This window comes from Labrus bergylta, chromosome 5 (assembly GCF_963930695.1).
Source record: "Labrus bergylta chromosome 5, fLabBer1.1, whole genome shotgun sequence".
NCBI lineage: Eukaryota > Metazoa > Chordata > Actinopteri > Labriformes > Labridae > Labrus > Labrus bergylta.
Genome location: NC_089199.1, coordinates 10017309 through 10039027, shown reverse-complemented (window position 1 = coordinate 10039027; position 21719 = coordinate 10017309). Strand labels below are relative to the sequence as shown.

The following is a 21719-nucleotide window of genomic DNA, read 5'->3' as shown; positions in this document are numbered from 1 at the left end:
CTTAAAAAAAGAGAGTGAGGGGGTGGGAGAAAGACAGACAGAAAGAAAAACAAAAACAGAGAGAGTGGGAAAGAGAATTTAACATGGTTAAGCTGGTTTTGGTAAAGAATAAACAGTTAACCATGAAGGGCTACAATTAAGGGATTTTTCTGCACACATTTACAATGTGGGTTTGACTTTTGAGAGCTGGCCTCTCCTTCAATTCCGAGAAGAAGTCACACATTATAGTAAGCCAGTTTACAAATAATTGGGTTTCAAGGGGTTTGCATGCCATGTCCTACAGCCTCTACCTGTTGGGGCTGTACAGTAGTAGCCTTCTGGCCTTGAGGGGAGCGAGCAGGTGAACGGGAAATACTGGATGACCGGGCAGACAGTGCCTGGCTCATCTTGGACAGCACCACATCTGAGATGAGCTGGCGATCCTCTGCCTGGTGATCACCAATCAACTGCATAGATGAACCCACAACCTGGACAAAAAAAAAAATGTTCAGAAAAAGCTTAAGAGACATGCATTGTTGCATTATTAATCATGTCTTACGAGAATGACTCACTACTGTTGATTGTGCTATGTGTGTGTGGTGATGTGCTATCACGTATGTACACTGTATACGCACTGATGCTTTTACACAAATTATGTTCATAATGGATAAATAAAGTTATTTGAATAAAAAACAAAACACGGATCTTAAGCAGCAAAGTAGGCAACCCTTCTGTTGTGGGTCTCAGGTGTGCTGAAATCTACACAATTCTTTGTGAAAAATGTGTTTGGATTAGATGTGTTAAATTATGTTCAAAATGATTTTATTATGGATTGTCTTGGTCTGCTTTTATGGAAATTGTTTCAAAGGGATATTATTAGGAATTATTATGGCATATGCAGTTTTGGTGCCATTAGCATTGCAAGGACTGTTGTTCTTCTGTTTTCCTTCAATCCTCATAGGAGGACAATAGTCAAATGAAAATCATGACACAAAAGAAAACTTTTAACCCACTTTGTAAACAGAGCTGCCTGTTTCTTCTTAAATGTGTGATTCATCTTTGGTTTTGGGAAAGCAAATGCTGTATAATTTTCAGCAGCAAAAAAAATAATATATATACATGGATATCAACATCACAATTGCACTGGATCATTGTATAATCTAAAGCACTTTACCTTTTAGACAACTCATGGTAAGATGTTTTTCACGTATCCCCTCTTAAGGATCTTAATCCTCTTTCACCAAACAACAGATTTGTTCTTACAGTCAGGCAATTTTCAGTTGTAAGTGGGATGTTTAGAAACATTTCCTCGGACACCACAGTGACTGGTGTTGGTGTCATTGTGGCTTCTGTATCATTTCCCTCTCCGGCCTCAGACTCTCTCCTTAGATTTCCTAATTATAACTGTTAAAACTATTTCATGCCTTACCTATTATCTTTTTTTTTAGCTATTGTGCTATTACCAGTTAGCTAATCAACCTGTCTTCTGTATTTACTCTATACAACCTCAGTTTACTACTTGTTTCTGCCAATTCATCATTGTTGCCATGTTTCCCAATCTTTCAAGCTTGAAAAGTGCTACCTGTTTGAGTACTGGCTGGTCACCTCAACAACATTGGGTTTGTTTGCCTGGTTTGAGTGATAGTTCATCTCCAATAGTCTTTCATCATATGTGCAGTTCATCCATCTACAGTGTAGTCATTATCTTGTCATTCTCTTCAAATACTGTCTCAATTCTCAATTCCCCCCAGTTAACTTCATCATTCATTTTGTACTGTATATACCCCCTGTTTTCATTTTTTATTTTTATTTTTATTTATCTTATCTATTCTGTTTAATGTGTATTTGAGCTTTCTTGTCTGTGCTGCTGTAACGCCCGAATTTCCCCTCTGGGGATCAATAAAGTACTATCTTATCCTATCCTATCCTAGTCCGGCTATTCGTTCCCAGCTACCAGAATGTTGACAAAAATCACCTCAGTTAACCCAGCTTTCTATGTAGATGAGGATGCTGAATTGACCCATACCATTGAGTGGCTGTGTACTTAGAGCCAAAATGCATCCTGGGAGAAGCAGCACTCTCTAGAGCACTCCAGCTTGTGTCCTACAAACCCAGGCTCTTCAAGTTGCTCCCTAAACTGGCAGAAATGTTTGCCACTCAACAGCTCAATCCTGTGGCCTCATTAGTTTCTCCCACATTTTCTATAGTTTCTTTGGGGTCCTGCCTGGCTACATCCAGAGCTTCCCTTAGTTTCCTTCCTGTAGGCCAGCCTTCTCCTTGCTTTGCGACCCTCTTGTCTTGAGTCTTTTTCCCCTTTGGATAGTGCCTGCCCTTTTGAAAGGCAACCTGTATGGTATGTTGACTCTTATGACTCTTATACCACCTTTTGTCTTCCAACCATCCAAAGTTCTTTCCACTACATGCCACTTTCACCCCATTCACGCACTGATAACAGAGGCTGGGGGTTCGGGTTAGGGTGAAGTATTTGCCAAAGGACACTTCACGGGTGAAGTCAGACAGAACTGCTCTGCGTCGCTCTTCCTTGACAGCTAACCCAGGTCCCAGAAAGAATAATTTGTAGTCTTGTCATGTTTTTCGGGTTTATATCGACCCTGGAAACCTGGTTGCAAGTGTATTTTCGGTGGGTCATTCCACTGCCTAGCTCTCCATTGCCTGGTCTTGTCTCTTGTGCCTCATCCCTTCTCTTTATCTTACCCTTAACCTGAATAACTCTTCCAGTCTGAGGTGAACTCTCTGGCTTAACCTTATCCTGACTCTCCATCCAAAACTTTATGTATCTTTATCAGAGCCTGAACCAGTCTCTCTCTCGCACTGCCTGAACCCATCTGTCTACCATACATGTCTCTCCTTGAGCCTGAACATGACTGTCAAAATTTGTTCACAACTTTACTGAACCTGGATGGGATTCAGCCAAACTATTCATTCTCTGTCAGACTCACTCTTTCCGACTGAGTCTGGGCCAGTCTCTCTGTATGAGCTTTGACCTGACTCCTTGTCTAAGTCTCTTAGTACAAGAACGACCCTGTCTCACCATCTTAGTAAGAATCTTACCATTCGAGCCTGTGCATGGTCTCAAGCCTATTTCTATTCTTCAACCTATGTGTTTTCCTCATCCAAAGCCTGGTTCACTCTATTTTCTTAGTCCTGCCCACCTGAAAAGCCATCATTGCCTCTTCACTGCCTAGGGTATTCACCTTGCTTCAGAAAATACATGTCAGCTCTATGTTGCACCTTGCACGATGAGTTTGGTTGCCCACCCAAGACCCTTTGTATTCAGCTTTAACTCTACAAGTTGTTTCACAGTGTTTACATTTGGGACATGCTTTTTATTGCCTCTGGCCTGAACTGACAGCAGCTTTCCCACTGCATAGTAAAAAGTTCCCGATCTGACTGTCATCATATTCTGTGTAACTTCCCACTGGATTTGAAAGCTTCCTTCTGAAACAGTTTTTCCAGCAATGATGGAATCATAGGAATCAGATACTACTCCTGAAATACTGCTGTGGACATAAAGATGTTAGCAAACTCAAGAAGTGTATCAAAGTTAGGTTCAATCAGTTTCTTCCCATCAAGACAATCAAAGTCCCCAGCAGTGTGAATTAGGCCAGACAGGCTAAATTTAAAGACTCCAAGACCTTATTAATACTCTCATGATGAACAACTCCCACAGGCTGATGTCGACAGAGTTTTCAAACAAAAGGCAATAGTCAATAAATGCAGCTATTCAGTGATAATACAGCAGCTGTAACTACAAGCTACTATTTTGTTGTTGGACCTGTCTGGTGGGTGCTATTTGGTTGATCACAGGATCAATTATGAATTTTTTGTATCCATCTCACCTCAGTTATGTAGTCATTACCATCTTTTCCACAGATGGCTTTGACGGCACAAATATCCAGCCCTCCAAAGATCTCGGAGCAGGCATCAACCCACAGCTTATACCTGTCACAGAGAGAAGATGGGTCCAAGTTTACAAAGAGTCATAATCTGCTTGCAGTAAAACACAGGTGCAGTCGGCCCTTGAGGTGGGTCAAGTAAAGTTGTGGGTGTTTTTTTTTTTTTTTTTTTTTTAAACTTTTATTTTACATGTAAACAACCTGGAAATGAAAACTTTCCTGTCTGGTACGGTAAATAAAAAAAGAAAAAGTTTTAGTCTTGGGCTTTTCTTTTTCAATAATATTGACGTACGACCCACCTTAGCACTGCATGTGAGTGCAAACAATGCTCTGCAGGGTATTTATCCTGACAGTCAACCTGTAACAGAACGTCTCTATCCGTAGGCTTGGTTGGTTGTAGCGGATATAAGTTATAGAGCTTCCCTGGTTTGCTGCACCAGCATCTATAAAGAGATCCATTGACTTGCTGTCTGGGAAAACAGAACACCTAAGGCAAAACCCAGCACATCAATACTGTTAACTCTGCAATTTTTGAATAGTGTCAAGTACACCAAACATGATTTTTCGTTCAAAAATCTAAGGCTTAAAATCAATGTTTCCACTTTCTGTCCCAGACCTGCTTTTCCTTGCTTCTATGTACATTTTGGGGATATGTTAATGAATGAAAAGACTGCCTGTTGACTTAACCTCATTTTGTGGTTGTGTACATGAAAGATTAATGTGACGAGAGATTAACAAAGTGAGCTGTAAATAAACATCGGGTAAGTCTTTAAGCATCAATTCTGAGTCCTCGTTTAGTGGTGCTCCATACTGATGATTGTCATAACAAATCATGCAATGCTGCCCACATCTGCTGATAGGTCGTTTTCAAAGCAAAAAAAAAAGTTGCTAATTTAACACCACTATGTAAGCAATGTCGGTGAATCATGCATTGATTAATAATACATTACAGCTGTGCTCTCCTTGCTGTGAAAGTTGAAAATGTGTTCAGAAGGTGTTAAGATTTTCAATCAACCCAGGAAATGTTTCCAATAGTATTCAGGTAATACCCTCTGTTATCGCAAACCAAACCGAATCCACAGCTTTTCCCCTCTTTCTACACGAGCAAAGAAGACCCATATAAAAAAGCAGTGACGCATCACTCCACAGAAAAATAGAATTTGATTCAGCTGAATGATTCTGCTCTGTGAGCACATTGTGACTAACTGTGACATAACACAAGGACATGTGCGACACCAGGACAGCCTGAGCGTCACTAATGTGGGATCGGTGCTCACTTGTCAGTCATGGCTACTTGTTCCAACATGGCAGATCCGGTGTTGCTCTTCCAATTACCAGAGATAGAAGTCCGCCTGGAAAAGAAGAGGAAATTGTGTGTTAAATTATTGCAGACACCAACCTTCATGTGTAGAAATGATAAAAACAGAGAAGAGAGATTCAGACAACCTTGTGGCTGGAGGAGTGTTGTTTTTTTACTGTGACTGCACAGGTTTACTCACAGCCAGCGTGGAGGACAGAGACCTTCAACTACTGCCTTTCTGATACATTTATTCCTCAAAATAGCACTCCAATAACTAGTATTTGTTGCTTTGCTAACAATGAACTGTAAAAAAGGTGACAGACTATGAAGTTTACTGTCATTGCACCAGGATGAGCCTTAGGTATTGGATGGTTTTGACAACAAGCGTTTCTTGACTGAATTCCTAGAGGATGCTACTGGTGCAAGAAATATGTTGACTTTACCACATGATACCACTTCTTCTGAAAGAGACACCAGGTTGGCAGGCATTTTGAAAAAAACAACCATGCATTTCAGAAGTTAAGATTTCATGCTTCTATGTTCTACTAAAGCAAATATACACAATCCCCAGCATACACACATTAACCCAATCTGCATGAAAGAACGTGCATCCCTCAAACCAACACATAAACAAGAACAATAGTTACATGTATGCTTTGTAGTCTGCACCGATTTTCTGGACCCGTATGTCATACTTGGCGTCTACAAATGGCTCTGTAGTGCAGTAGGTCTGAGTGATGGCCACCACACTGGCAATATCCTGGAAGTCACTCACATTATCCACTTTGACCTATAAGGGAAAAAAAACATTTGTAAAACAAAGTAAGGTTTGGATACTTAATTAGCAGAAGCATTAGCATAGCATGTATTTGTTTTTATGTTTGCAAAGGTCAATAGCAGTTTTCTGTTGGTGCTAAATCGGTGCTTAATAAACCAAACACCCAGTAAAGCTTTGCATGATATTTCAATGTAAACGTGTATTTACCACATACAGTATCATAGTGCAAAAACAACCCTTTATCATTACTGTCACTTCTGAGTTAGCTTCTTCTTCACGCTATGCTAATTAGCTGCTGCATCAAACTTCATTTTGGTGCACAGATATGAGAGTGGTAATCTTTTTGTCTTACTCTCAGCAGTAAACATATAAACCCTTTTTACTTAAACACGTACAAAGGAATTACATAAAGAAAATAGTTTGGGATGCTGTTCGTCAGTGATCCATTGCTCCTGTGATTTTCAATTGCAGTGCCAGAATACTGTTATATTCTCAATGGGCTAATGCAGACCTCATAAACAGCATGAGTCAATATGGAGTAAAACTGTGGTGGTGACTTTGACCCTTGAACTGTTTCTTCTTGAACTAATCCTTTTTTTTAATCCAAGCAACAACAGCAGTGAAACACTTGAAGTTGGATTAATACACGAGCTAAAACTGTAGAAAAGAACAGGCCTGTGATAGAGTAGATGGTACAGTGGGTTAACAGGACAAAAGGCACAGAGTGAAAACACAACGGCAGATAGTTCAGCCTTTGGGAATTGACGGGTGAATCAATGTGAAGCCGTAAAAAGAGCACACTTGTAAATCAATTTCAGGAGAAAATGAGGAGTGTAGGAGAATGAAAAGTGATGTGTTGCAGTAATGATAGGAGTAAATGAAAAATGAAAGAGTGACATTTGAGTATCAAGAATCAAATACAATGTAAATCAGAGAAAGCCTAACACAGTAGAAAGAGTGGTGGTTAATGTGTTGCAGATATCTCAAAGTACATATTCTAACGTATTTTCTAAAGTCAGTTTGTTATATGACATGTCAGTGTAAGGGTGGGCTTCAGTCCGTGCAGCTGTTTTAACCACTTTAGTAATACCTGAATTAGATTTTAAGAAAGGAGACTCTGCAAGAGACAGATTGATTTCCAGCTGACGTGAATCAGGTCAGGCCAATTCAAATTGTTATCGCTACAGGGCATCTAAGTGACTTTGAGGCAGTTGTCTGAACAACCAAGATTCATGTTGTGATGTGAAACATTTTAATGATGTCAGCCGATTTGTTTTCTTTATTCACAAGACAACCCTGTGAATGTTTGTATCATTTCATCAAAACTGCTGTTTGTTCATTCCTGGACTTTAATCTCTCATGTAGTAAGCTCAATACAGAACATTAAGTTAGTAAAGTATCTGTGAAATTAGTATCTTTTCCTATGGGTGCTGCATAGATAGTTTATTAGAAGGAAGAAACAACATTACCTTCCCCATTCCAGAGTGGGCGTGTCCAATCTTCACCACCACTGGGAAACTTGGTGTAGTGATCTGAAAATCAACAGAATTAAGAAATTATGAATAGTGATGAGCAATACAGACAACAATGACCAAGATATCAGCATATCAACACACATGACACATGACTCTGAGGAGAAAGAATATTTACGAGTACAATGGGCAAGGATAAACAGATCTGTGTAGTTAGGCTGTAATAATCGGGCCCTGCATAAATTACAATATTTTGTATAAAACAGTGACTTATATCTCTAAAAGGCCTGCAATGATGTTTTAAAACCGTAATTACTTTTAATATTTTTATTTTATTTTAAGAGTAACAAAACAAACAACTTAACACACAAAAAAAAACAAAATAAATGTGAAAAAGTGCAATTATCACACCTACATACCAACATCTTCCGTTCTAATTACCTTTACCAACATATTTGTTGGCTACTTGGGTGGGGGGGGGGGCACAATAAGCTGTGCACACAAATATTTGTCAATTCTGTTGTCATGGAAGAAATATAAGCTCTTTACACACTAATTAATTGGTGTGCTATGTAAGAGTGCTAGTTGCTAACTCCATTAGTCTTGTATTTGGTGCTGGGACTGGAATCAACACCTGCTGCTATTGATGAAAGCATTGAGGGTTAGCTAGAACACTAAAATAAGGGCAGAAAATGAGCTAACAGACACTTAAAGCTGAGGAAAATGAAAGTGGTTAGTGATTGTTCTCTGGGGATAAATGGTATCGTTTTACATTTATTATTCTTTGAAAGATTTGCTTCAGATGTTGTGTTTTCAAATGTATCAGTGTTCCCTTTCCAATAGTACCTCTCAAAATCAACTCCTGCATTTATGACTCAGATGTTAGACTGACGATCAAACAAGCTGCATCTGAAATGCACTAATAAACATTCTGAATAAAAAAAAAAAAAAAAACTTGTGCAGAATGATTTTAAAAGCATTGCGTGGGTGGGTACTTTAATCAGTCATAATGTGATGACTAACTGCATGAATACACTAGCAGCAGCCAATAGGAGAAGAGGGAGGACATCAAAAGAGGGTACAAGAAGAGGCAAAGGATGGCATTTTTTTTTCCAGCCTTTGAGGAGGCTGTCCCTAAATTGTTGAGTACATAAGAGGCTCCCTGTGTGCGACCCTCTCAGCATTCAAGACCAGAGTGTGAGGGGATCCAGCTTTTGTAAGTTTCTCTGTGTGCTGTCCTCAGAAAGAGAGAGAGAGGGACAGAGGGAGAGGGCAGCAGCAGCAGCTTCAAGTAATTTGCTTCGGCCTGATTTCAGACTAAACTTATGAAAAAATTTCTATCCACAGCTGCCTTCCTGCTCAGCAGAGCTCATCTCACTACTCCAGCTCTACTGTTGTCCATTGCTCACTGCCGGTCTGATTTGTATTCCTCCGGATCTTGAAAGGATCAGAAGAGGCTGCTGAGTGTTTATCAAGTGGAGGAGCGAGAGTCAGAGGCTGCCAGAGTCATCATGGCCTTGTCCCAGGAGCGGAGTGCATGTCTGGGGCTCTGGGTGCTCCTTTTGCTTGGTGCAGGCATGGAGGAAGTCGTGGAGGGATGTAGCTGCAACCCAGCTCACCCACAGCAGCTATTCTGCAGCGCTGAGATTGGTAAGTCAATATTAAATGAGTTTGCTTTTATAAACTTCAAAACAAACTGCTGTATTTGATAACTTCTTGAGGCAGTGGATAAAATAACCGGTTGGTTTTAAGATGTGTGGTATGGCTCTTTTCTTTCAATAAACGAGTGATGATTATTGATCAACTTCCTGTGGTAAGATTTTCTAGGAGGGAAAGAAAATCAATTCTGCTTTGACATCAACTAATCAATAGGGCTTAAGGGCTTAGCTTCTCATGATAGTTCATTGAAGAAAAATGTTGATTTATTATCCTGGCTCTCTCTAATTTAATCATTCAAGTTATTAATGCACTGTGCAGGAAAGTCTCATAAAATATATGGTGGATTGTTTTTTATTTTTTTATTTTTTATTAGAAGCATTAACATTATAATTGTTTTGGTGGGTGAACATTAGTCAGAAGAAAAATATACCCAGACACAGCTGTTTCTCTGACTAGCCTTTCTTTTTCTGTCTTATTATTATTATTCTTAAACAGGGCAGCCTGCTGTCTGGTTTGTTGGAGTTACATAATTGGGTCTTCTTGCTCTGCCTCAAAGATAAACAAACAGTGTCAAAGTGGCCCCAGCATACTTTTCATCCATCTATCTATCTATCTATCTATCTATCTATCTATCTATCTATCTATCTATCTATCTGTCTGCCTGTTGGTCAAGGTGGCCTCTCTGTCTGAACCAACCCCCTCACTCCCCACCCCCATTATCCAGTTCTTTCTTGCCTAAGCAGCGTCCAAAACAAACACTCTGCTCTGACTTTGACCACTTGGCTCCAGACTGTGGAAAGCTGGAGTATGTGCCTCTGTCAAAGGTCACACCCCAGCAGAGGAGAGAGAAAGTCGATGAACAAGACGACTTCGTCGTATTCCAGCCTTGTTGAGTAATTGGGCTACATCTCGATCAGCTCTTTGACTTTGAAAATGTGGCTCAAAATAGTCGGTTTAATATGGAGGTTGAGACCTTTTTTTCAGAATTGCCATAACACTAAAGTAGATCTGGGTTATGAGAACACAATGCGTATATTTGGGGCAAAGTTTTTAGGACAGAGCTTTACATATAAAGTGTGTCAGAAAGGAGTGGGATGGAGGTCCTGTAAGTTTGATCTTTCTCTCTTCCATGTGGTGTTCGTGCAGGCCTGATAATGCAAAATCCAGATCAGTGAGACCAGATTATTCAATGTCAGGCCTAAATCAGGTCTCAATTCTAGACTTGTTGGTCTATGCTGGTATGGAACTGAGTCGAGTTTTATAACCAGCTTAATCTAAGTTTAGTAGCCTAACTGTAAATTGTCAGATGAGATCTCAAGTTTTGGATTTGTCCACATGTTGAAGTAGTTCAAATAGGTATGTGGGAATACCTGATACCTTAACAGTTTGGGGTAGATTCATTTTTATTAAACTTTTTGCTTTTTGATAGGGATAGTGGAGAAAGATAGAAAACCTGGGGAAATAGAGGAGGGGGTGACCTGCTGCAAATGGATAAAATGGGAAACAAAACTGTACTCATGGTGTATTCCCCTCACCAAGTTGTCACTATGCAGTTCCATGTCTTTTAAATGTATCCTTTCCAAAATGCAAAACACGGCATGTTTAGTTCACGACTTTCAGTAGGAACACTATCATTGTTTCAAAGCTGAGCAGGATTTTATAAACTAGCTAAATTGACTTGAAGGATGACTCGTCATATTCTAATGATTTAGACCCCAGTCTAGTATTTACTTGCGGGGTTGTATATGGTAGGCTTATATACACAGGGTTTAGGATTCTACTACAAGAGTTCAGAATAATTTGAGCAGAGCTGTCCAGATCTGGGACACTGTAACCACATTGATATGCCAACCAAAACTACATTATATTTAGTTCTAATCCTCAAAGTTTATGATGTTCAAAGAGAAACATACTGTTCCAAACAGTAAAGCAGTAAAGTATGTCTGTGTGTCTTGTCTTTCTATGTTTATTCTGGAAGCTATATTTCAAAACAGAGGATGGATAACAGGTTAATATACAATTATCCCTTATTTTCCCGTACATGTAACAAGAGTGCAAACTAGCTAGCAATATTGCTAGCTAACTGCTTCCCAGTCTTCTAGCGTGAATTCATGGATGTTGCCACAACAATCCTATTTCTACAATCCAAAAACTAGTGAACATTTCTTGTGGATAATCAGCCTTTGATATCTATCATTGTTAACTGGATATGTTCTACGCGATAACAGAAGCTACATATATGAAAATAGCAACAGTAACTATTACATGGACAGGACTTACCAAATAGTCAATTAACCTCTGGGTCTTTTGTTAATGGATCCCATTACTTTCAGGAATCTGAGTTAAGATTACAACATAAGACTACAAGAGTCAGTAGTCCCTGGATGCAACTTTTGAACCCATGAATAACAGTTTAGGAAAATCCCCCATTTACCAAAACAAAACCCTCCATTTGTACGAATCAGTGATTACACTGCCTAGGTTGTTTTCTAAGCACAGGCCGGTGGTGGCCTTTAGTTGACCTGACAGTGTTGTCAGAGTCGATGAGCCCCTTGAATAAAGCTGTACATCTGAGTAATATCCCATCTGGATAAACCCTGGACCATTCCCTGGCCATGCTTGTGTATTTGACATTGTGTGTATTAGTGTGAGTGTGTGTGTGTGTGTGTGTGTGTGTGTGTTGGACAGAGGCCAAGCCATGCCAACACAGCCTACTCCATCTCTCTCTTTTCTTTCCCTCTCTCTCTCCCCACTTCATTTCCATGTCTATAGGCTCGGTCGAATGGTCTGCATACTAACAATATCAGTGTGAAAGCCCGCTGACAGTCCAGCTTTGTGAGCATGACAAGGGTGCCGATTCATCAGGGAGGGGGGAAGTGAGTTACTACATCAGTTCTCATGGTACAAGTTTGCAATATTTCTCGTTGGTTATGTAGCTGTGAGGCAGATGCACTGACACTTTCACTCTGCAGGCGTGCCTGTCCCTATTCCTGTTCATAACACAGCTGCAGCGACTGAATTGAGCTTGAAAACTAGCCTGCTCAGTTCAAAGATGGGCAGTGTGGGGGGGAGGTTAACATTTTAAGGGGAATCTGAGCCAAAGAAGCATTCAAAAAAGAGACATCAAACTCTGAATAAAATCGCTTTTGCTTTGAAGTTATCACAAATAACTTCTACAATAAATGCAGTTACTGGGGCCAAAAAATATATGGCCTGCAGTTTTCCAACATATGATTAAAACCAGTGATCTGCTGTTATTGGTTTAGCTTATTTTATTTTAGCTTGTCAGGGACCATGTACAAAATATACATGCATTGCATGTATTGCACCAGATTTAGCTGATCAGCTAGATTCCATCTGCAGTCTCTGGGCAGGTATACACACAAACGATACAAAATGCACAATCAATCTTTACAACAATCAAGGCTGCACTATTCTTAGTTTAGTAGCTTTATCAACTTCTGTCCCTGTCCTGGTTGCATATTGATATACAGCCAAGGTTTTTACTGCCAACTATAAGATCCCTACAGAGCACAGTAATGTGTTAGTGTATCACTTACTATTAATAATAAAATAATCATACACTTATTAGTTTATCATTAATTAGCCATCTATAAAGCACTGTGTAATTTAGTTTAGAAAATTGCTCCATAAATAAAAGAATATATATTATTATTATTATTATTATTACTATTATTATTATTATTAGGCTTAGAAAAAAAGGGAGATTTAAGTAGTGTGGCTAATTTGCCAAAGCACTACTTCTACTCTCAGATATGTTTCTTCTTGCCAAAGGAAGAGCAGATCAAAGAGCTGAGCCGGACAAAGAGGCCATTAATATGAGGGTCAATTTTGGTACTGTGGATGTCTGTGTTGTGAGAACAGCAGCCTTATTCTGTGATGTAATCATAAATGAGGAGTGGGGCGAACTGTTTTTGTGTGTGAATATCAATAGATGTGAGAGAGGCATATCAAAACAATATCACAATGTGAGACAGCACAGCTATGCTGATGGGTAAGCAGGGCTGATATATAGGTTGGTGAATGTGGGGGTGTGGATTCATAAAGTTACAGAAGGTACCTGCTAACTTTTGCAATCACTAAAAAGCCTCGACAACAAATGCCTCATACAGTTTTGGAGTAGTCTATTAACAATTTCACCATTAAATTGGACAAAGTTTATTTTCAGCGAAATTAGCTTCAGCAACAAATTCAATTTGATCTACTATCAGTTTTCATTCTAGGTACATTTTTCCTCTTAGTTGGGATCCTTATAACAAATAACAAAGGGATCCTTATCAATTATGAATAATGTTCTGTATAGAAAAGTGTGTATGTATAAAAATAGTTTTGGGTGGTTATTAAATGTGTGACTCATCCAGATCCTAAATTTATATAAAACTACTTGAGCTTAAGTTTGAAAATATGGACTGAAAATTGTAGTAAAAAGTATTCAAAATAAAACAATTCATTATATTATGAATTATTCATACTTTGACCTTTTAGAATCAATTGAATGTGTAGTACTGTAGTCAATCTTCTACACTAAATAACCCCTAACAGCAGTAATTCTAAAGATTCAAAAAGTGAAACCATTAGCATTTTGTTACGGGTGGAGAGTAAATATAAAAAAATCACTTCTATGTAGTTTCACAGAGGTATTAGGTTGTGCAAAATGGACATAGTCAAGTAAGGTATATGTTTCTTAATTACAGTACTGTGTAGCTCAAACCATGGCATTTTCTTATTAGAAAAACTCAACAAAGTCTATTGCACATTTACAATTAAAACAATTAAAAATACTTCCTTTATCAAAAGCTCTTTTTCTGTGCTTGCATTTTTTTTAACGTCACAGCTGTGTGTGTGTGTGTGTGTGTGTGTGTGTGTGTGTGTGTGTGTGTGTGTGTGTGTGTGTGTGTTTGTGTAAGCCAATTAGTGGGCAGGTGTGTCCTTCAGAGGTCAGACACTGTTATGTGTAATGCATGGTATAATAAAGCAGCTATAATCCACATTTTTATCTGCTTTCTTTATGTGCACTCTCCCTTTAATCTATTCTTCCTCAAATTGATTTCTACATCAACTGATCCACCATTTCAGATACAACAATGCTGCATCAGTCGACTGTAGGGTTCAGGCTGTATGATTTCAAATATTTTGATACACTCTATTTGAGCCTCAGGCTATGAATCATGCATTATAAGAGTGAAGTGTATCAGAGTCAAATCTTGTGCTCTCTGACATTTCCCATAAAGTGATCGTTCCTGCACCGGCTGTCTCTCTGTGGGCGATACAGTGTGCTCAGATTAATCCTGCAACGCTTCAGACGAGTTTGCATTGACTTTCTGTCAGTCTGTATTTGCTGTTAGAAAAGAAATTCTCTTTTTTTTTCTCCTAAGCCAATTTTAAAAGAACACACTGAGCTCACACAATCCGCGGGGCAGTTATGTGATGAGTGAAAAACAAAAACAAAGGGGGTGGTTTATGTAGCTGTGTGAGAGGCTGAGGGTTAGAGCTGTGCTGGGTCATACTTTCTCTCCCTCTCTTGTTCTGTTGTCTTTCTCTTTCTTTCGTGGTTCTACCAAGGTCACCTGCTCTATTTCTGCCGTTCTCTTCTGCATCCACAGGGTACCGCTTTTCTTTCTTTAGAAGAATGTGGAAAGGGAGGGTTGACAGTTATGTAGCAATGCTTTATGAGCAATACAGACAGTTTATTGAAAAAGGTAATTGCTCACAAGGTTTCAGAGTAAAGCTATTTAGGTTAATTACATATATTGTTGATTATACTACATTGTGAACAAAACAAATGTGGTCATCCAAAAAAATCTATCATTATAGCTCAGACCAACCCCGTAGTTACTGTTGCTATGCCTGTCAAGATTAAATGATTTATATGCAATTTTTTGATCCAGCAGATATCGCCCTTGAGCACCAGCATGAAACCAAAACAACTTGCGGTGTATTGTTGTGTTAGCATGCTAATGCTAGTGATCTTTATTATGCTTGTATCTTCACACTGCATGTAAATTTACCCGAAATGAGCGTAATCTAGAAACACAGTTAAGCAGTGAGTACAGTATGTTATTCTTCTTTTCTCTAGTCCCTCAATTAAACAACTTTTATACGCGAGGGGAAGAGTCGGCTGTCCGGGCAATGTAAACAAACTGAAGATAGGACTCGGAAAACTCTGAAAACATCACAGACAGTGGGACTCGAGTGTTACACCCATTGTAGACAGTCATGACTCACAGAGTTATTTTCAGAGGATATACCGGATTTCTATTACATTTAAGTGTGAAAAATCGCATATAAAGCCTTTAACCATCAAGCTAAATTGTTACACATTTTTTAAATAATGTCTCTTTTATTAAAAAAAATAGCGGTAAGGCAGAAGAACAATGACTATTTTGTGTCTGACAGACTTGAATAATTTACAATACTCTGCAGTAGATTTCATTAGCTACAGTATATCTAGCTAGTTTATCAAGCAAATATTAGCCTAAAAAAAACTTAGCCACTGGTTGCTTTTTTAAGGTTTTTTAATTTCCCTATGTAAAAGTAAGAACACAAGTGGCTATGCACTTTAAGTTACACACGTGACATTACAATAAACAAACTGAAGCTGCATGTGCAAGACAAAAAGTAAATATCTTGACCAGCCAACGACCTCTTAGGAGACATGGAAATAAAGAAGTAATGTTGTTATATTTTTCAAACCAAATTTATTACAATATTGTTGTGCTAGTCTTGAGATTTTAGATTTTTGTTGTAACACCTTATAAAAGCTACACCACGGAGGGCATCTTGAACATAATGCTATAGGCTGCTTTTGTTGGTAGCCAAGCTAGTTAGCAAAACATGCTAGCACCTTCAGGAAAGTTTGCTGGACTTTAAAGCCACTTTAGTGGAAGAACCACAGAACAGAAAAGTATTTGTCTGTCGAGCGATTCATAAAGACTCGACTAACATAGAAAAAACTTCTGTAAAACAGAAAAATAATTAAATGTCTCAATAAGAGTCAGAGAGAAATACATTTCTTCTGCCAGTACAAAACTTAATACATCCCACTTAATATAGCCTTTTTTTAAATAATGATGGTGAAGTTGTAATATTTAGTAATTGCAGGTATCCAAAGGATTCTATTTCTTTGCACAGTAAATGTAAATCAGAGCTTTTGGAAAACAGGATTAAAGGAAATTCTAGTGCGCTTGTTCAATGGTGAAACAGGTCTTGGTAACTTTTACTGGATGAACGGAAACTGTCTGAAAAACAGTTTACTCCAGTCCTTTGAGCTTTGCGCTTGTATTTCTAGTTTTGTAATGGTATAAAACACAAGCCTTCAGTCCATCCTAACTCATTATGTACGTGGTATTCTTCTGACTGCAGTTTTAAGTCAATTAAATTTTTCGTATTTTGTGTAATGGCGCTGACTTTCTGTTGGCTGAATATTAAATGCATCGGTTTCCCAAGTTCAAAGTCAATAAGCAGGATATTTTCTAGCCTGAGAGAAAGCTCGAAATAGTGAACATTTGACTGATTGAGCTTCAGCAGTCTTATTACCTGAAAGGAAATGTTTGTCAAAATTTAAATTGATATGTTCACATAATGAGTAATGCAGAAATCTGAGATCACAGACTTCATATGCTTTGATGGAAGGGAAAAAAAAGAAATGACTCCTGTAATAACAGGGTTTGATTTGGCACAGTGTGCACTGCATGTTGTGGTGAGTGTGAGTAAAATGTACAACACTAGCAATCTAGCAATACTTGCCTTAATAAGTATTTTATCTACAAATTAGAGGTTGTTAAATTACATCTACTGCTACCTTCCTGTTTAAACCCACGGAGCCATTATCGTGTTACAATTCACCCTCCAACTCCATTTACAATATGGGATTAAATAATGTGAAGTCACCTCTGTGCCAGACAGGGTTTGGAGTGAATGTGTGTGTGTGTGTGTAGTATAGACCCTATACATAATTGTGTGTGTGTAGAGACAGTCACGGGGAGTGTGTAAGCAGAGCGCTACTTGTTATTCCATGTGGGTTTTGATTTCCCTCCCAGAGGAGAGCAGGGACACATCCGGTATCACTACTGCTGAGAGGGACTGCTGCACTATCTGTGTGAGGAGAAAGGAGGGACAGGAAGAAACAAAACACTCCTTCTATTTATCTGTCTATAAAAGAAAAAAACTTCTAACTTACAGATCATCTAACTTACAAATCATAAACATTAATAATTCAGATTGTTGTCTATCGTCTCTGGCATTAAAATCACAAACTTATTGGGCTTCTTGCATTATTTGGCAGGTTAATGACTCTTAATCCTCTACTCTTCCTGTTTTTTTTCCCCCTCTTCTGACAGTGATAAGGGCAAAGATCTCCGGTGAGAAGATTGTGTCGCCTAGCAACAGCTCCTCACCTTACATGAAGATGATTCAATACGAAATCAAAATGATCAAGGTGAGATCTCTGGACAGCAGGAGCAGCTGCTGCTGCTGATGTAGACAGACACTCATCACTTTAACTCTTCACACTGCTGGGTGTTATAGTGGTGTATATTATGGACACTGAATACAAATTATCTATTCACAGAACCGGTGAAATTCTGATTGACAGAAATAAAAATCAGTCCAGACCTCTGAGATTTCTAAAATGTGTTAGAGTCCAAACATAAGTCGGGTCCTAACAGCCCAAATGACAGCAAACATCGGCTGCTGATAAATGCAAGGAATATATAGGCTTCTCTTAATCTAACTTACTGCTTAATAATTCATATTTACAGCCATGGCTAAGGAATATGGGCCTGCTGTAATGCGTTGCTTTGCTTCCCTACTTCTTATATTGCTGCCAAATATACAATACACTGTTTTTAACTTACAGAAGGTCTGATCTCCACTCTTTTCTCTGTTTTTCCCCCCACAGATGTTCAAAGGTTTTAACAAGGCCAAGGATATCCAGTATGTGTACACTCCAGTCTTCTCGTCTCTGTGTGGAGTCAAACTGGACTCCAACAATAAAGCAGGGTACCTGCTCTCAGGTGAAGTACACAATGGTCACTTTTTATGTTGCTCTTTCACAAAGAAAAAGCATGAGAGTGCATATTTCTGTAAGAAATGGCTCAATAAATGGCTGGCTGGTTGCGATAGTCAAGCGATAGTGACAGAATATTGTTTCTCCCTGAACAACCTCTTTTTTCAAGGGAAAGTTTGACCTTTATGGATGTTTAAAACATTCTTACAACTATCTGTACTGTAGAAATAAGGCTATGGTCAGGTTGCACTTAGCTTAGCTTAGCTTAGCTTAGCTTGGATACTACAATTAGGGGAATGCAACAAGCCCAGCTCTGTTGAAAGGTAACAAAATCAGCATACCAACCTTCAAGTTTTTGTGTTATGCTAAGCTAACCATACAGACACCAGAGTAGTATCTAACTTTCATGGAGTAGATTTGTGTATTTCTTAAAATGTAAAAGGCTATTTGTATTAAGACACAAATGGGTTATAAACCTTGCATTATTTGTCACATTTGTACTTATTATCATCAGCCGGAATCTTTTTAGCTAAAAAAGCGTTTTAGCTATTTTCCATTGCGACATTGTTAAAGTTGAACAAAGCATAGTTTCCAAATTAAACTCTCATGTATGATGTTATTTTATTGAACAGGAAGTATGTGGAGTGATGGAAGAATTTCTATTGGCCAGTGTGACCTGGTAGAGTCCTGGGACAACTTGTCACTGTCACAGAAGAAGAATCTCAACTACAGATACCAGATGGGCTGTGAGTGCAGAGTGAGTAAAGACTCATCATTAACTATTCATACATATTTATCCTTTTTCCTCTCATCTCTTTTTCTCTGAGATGCCTCAAGAAACAAAGAGCAGTTATCTCCTCTCTCATGATGGAAAAATCTTTCTCTCATTTATACAAAACATTTTTGTGTCTTGGAATGTTTTTCTCTCTATTCACACTAAATGAGAGGGATGACAGAAACAGCTTCTTTTCTTAACAATAAGAAATTCTTCTCTCCTCAGATCAACACCTGTTACACGGTGCCGTGTGCGTCTACAGGAGACGACGAGTGCTTGTGGACTGACTGGCTGCTTGATAACAGCTTAAATGGGGAGCAGGCTCGGCAGTACGCCTGCATCCGTCGCTCCGACACAACCTGTAGCTGGTACCGCGGAGGACCTCCACCCGAGAAAGACTTCCTGGACATGTCCGACCCTTGACCTGTAACTCTGACATTCAATTCACTCAGTTCCCGACAAGCATTTCCTGCTATTGCATAAACATTGTTTAAATTTGGCATGCAAAGCTGCATCAGATTTAAAAAAAAAAAATTAGCTGATTTTTCTATCATTTGAGGAAGCTATATCTTCTGTTATCAGAGTTCAGGTGGTTGCTTCAGCAGTGCTAGGACCTTTTATTTTGAAAGTGCAGGTTCTTTCAACATGACTCATTTTCTAGCTCTCACACTTCACTCGCTGTTTCCACAGAATCAGAATAGCAGCAGACCATCCAGAGTGTATCTCGAGTGTATCTCCAGAGGGAACCTTTTCTTCATATCTAATGATGTGATGGTAAATGCATAACCATGAAAAATACTGAGGACCTCAAATTTGTTTTACTAACTAGAACAAAGGTTATATATAGGACGTTTGGGCATTTACTGTCAAACAATAGGAGACAAGTTGTACAATCCTTGATTTTGCTTGGAAAAAGGTTACTTTACAAAAATGTGCACTACATTATTTTTTCATTTTCATTTCACGTCTTTTCTTCTCACATGATGGTGTTTTTATTTTTCTTATGCAAACTATTACAACTATCCTGTTTCAACAAAAAAGTCACTGTATATAAAAAAAAGCACAGACATTCCCCAAACAGTTATGCGTTGACATCATCTGAATGATATCATCACCATTTCTGTAAATCAAAATCTTCACAGTTTGTACTCTAAACTGCAGAGAATGTAAATAATGTACGTCATTAAGAACTAACATTTTAAAGGCTAACAGGATTGTGTCTCAGTGATTGGATGTTAGGATCTTGTAGTTTTCTGTGTGTAGTTTCCTCAGTTGAACTCTTTACTATTTCATCTGCCAAAAAAAACCCTAATCCAGCGCTTTAATAACAACACTGCCACCTGTAGACGCAGAGCCACCTCTCCGTCAAGGAAATGATGTAACAGGACACGGTTCAATTCCGCACCAGGAGGTGGACTATCCTCAACTTTCAAGGAATGAAAAAATTACATTTTAGCCTAAATTTAACCAGAAAAAGAAAAAAAACATATACATCAATGAGCTGAAATGAATAGTTATTGTTGTTTTTAGGCATTATTTTATATAATTACAAGACCCAAATCATAATTGAGCCCTGTGTTGTTACTAGACTACTTCAGTGAAGTCACACAGATTAAAAAGCATTATAACACACTGCCTTCTACATAAAAAAAAAAAAAAAAAAAAAAAAAAAAAAACTATTCAAAGATAAAAATGTGCATGATGTTTTGGAAACATACTACTTTCAAATGTGTTAACTAAGACTGACTGGTGTGATAATAACGCATCTTAACTGTACGGCTGTATGTAAGCATTATCAAACAATCTCATGTTTGTTTTATACTGAAAGAATTGTTTGGGTTTGTATTTATGTCTCTGTTTCTGTCTGAATAGAGTTTTTTATTTCCATGTACCAAAAAAGATTGTACATAAAATGTCTCAATGGAGAAATGTGACCCTTTCTCTTTCTTCTTCTACTTCGGTTACGGAACAAAATAAGATTTGTATTACTTAGGTACTTGGAGAGATGTTGGAGGGGATACAACTACTTATTCTTGGGGAGGTGGGGGGGAGGGAATATTTCTCACATGTGGGGTAAACTTAAGAACATTTCTAAATGACAATAATCTGTACACACTGTAAACATTTATAACACTTGACCTACTGTATATACTCTATTTCTCACATGCCACATTTTTCACCACTGTGAATATAGGAAGTAAATTGCAGGATGAGGATTTGCTTAGACGTTTTATTAAAATATAGCATTTCAAAATATATTTTTTAAGGTTTTATATTTTTGAGCTTTTCATACCCACATTTAGAGATAGGACAGTGGATAGAGTCAGAAATCCGGGGAGAGAGAGAGAATGGGGAATGATGGGAAGGGCAGATTCAAACTTGGGTCACCCCCTTGGAGGACTTTGGCCAATGTACACGGGGTGCGCGCACTTACCACTAGGCTAGACACTTTTTGTCTTATTGAAAACTCTTTTGGTAATTTCAATGCATGCTTCAAATATACAATTCTGACTCTTCTGTTAAGACGTTTCATCCCGAAAGTATTATTTAGTAATCAATGAATTGATCTGAGGGGATCAGGGCTTTTGCAGGAGATCAAGTGCAAGAATTCTTAGAAAGGTATGAAAAAAGCGTATTCTCAGCTCTGTTAAACAAATATAATTAGTAATTCAAGAGAAGTGCAGATGATTTATTCTAGAGATATTGAGAATAGGAAATTAATACAAAATAATGTATTAAGTGTTATTTCTTATTTTCCGAGAGTCATCCTAAAAACAACAGTAATCTGCAGACAACACTCACAACAACCAT

At 38.4% G+C, this 21719-nt stretch overlaps 2 protein-coding genes across 3 annotated transcripts in view; one reads left to right on the top strand and one right to left on the bottom strand.

Moving 5' to 3' along the window:
* Window positions 1-21719, bottom strand: part of syn2b (synapsin IIb) — an 87998-nt gene that overhangs the window by 6351 nt on the left and 59928 nt on the right. For both annotated transcript variants that reach the window (XM_020629085.3, XM_065954713.1), the window contains 5 exons: window positions 7444-7506; window positions 5844-5986; window positions 5174-5248; window positions 3840-3942; window positions 291-467 (listed from right to left, as the gene is read on the bottom strand). In XM_020629085.3, coding sequence (XP_020484741.1) covers window positions 291-467; window positions 3840-3942; window positions 5174-5248; window positions 5844-5986; window positions 7444-7506 — 561 coding nt within the window. The remainder of the gene's footprint in view (window positions 1-290; window positions 468-3839; window positions 3943-5173; window positions 5249-5843; window positions 5987-7443; window positions 7507-21719) is intronic.
* On the top strand, window positions 8519-20842 carry LOC109980636 (metalloproteinase inhibitor 4). The gene is made up of 6 exons (XM_029276355.2): window positions 8519-8662; window positions 8794-9096; window positions 17466-17563; window positions 18026-18140; window positions 18766-18890; window positions 19134-20842. Exons 2-6 carry the CDS (start codon window positions 8958-8960, stop codon window positions 19329-19331), a joined length of 675 nt encoding a protein of 224 aa, XP_029132188.1. The 5' UTR covers window positions 8519-8662; window positions 8794-8957; the 3' UTR covers window positions 19332-20842.

Bases quoted from the DNA above. Each gene is read 5' to 3' on its own strand.
- LOC109980636 (XM_029276355.2), top strand. From the start codon at position 8,958: ATGGCCTTGTCCCAGGAGCGGAGTGCATGTCTGGGGCTCTGGGTGCTC. The intron at 9,097-17,465 runs GTAAGTCAATAT...CTCTTCTGACAG, and splicing joins ATTCTGCAGCGCTGAGATTG to TGATAAGGGCAAAGATCTCC. The intron at 18,141-18,765 runs GTGAAGTACACA...TTTATTGAACAG, and splicing joins AGCAGGGTACCTGCTCTCAG to GAAGTATGTGGAGTGATGGA.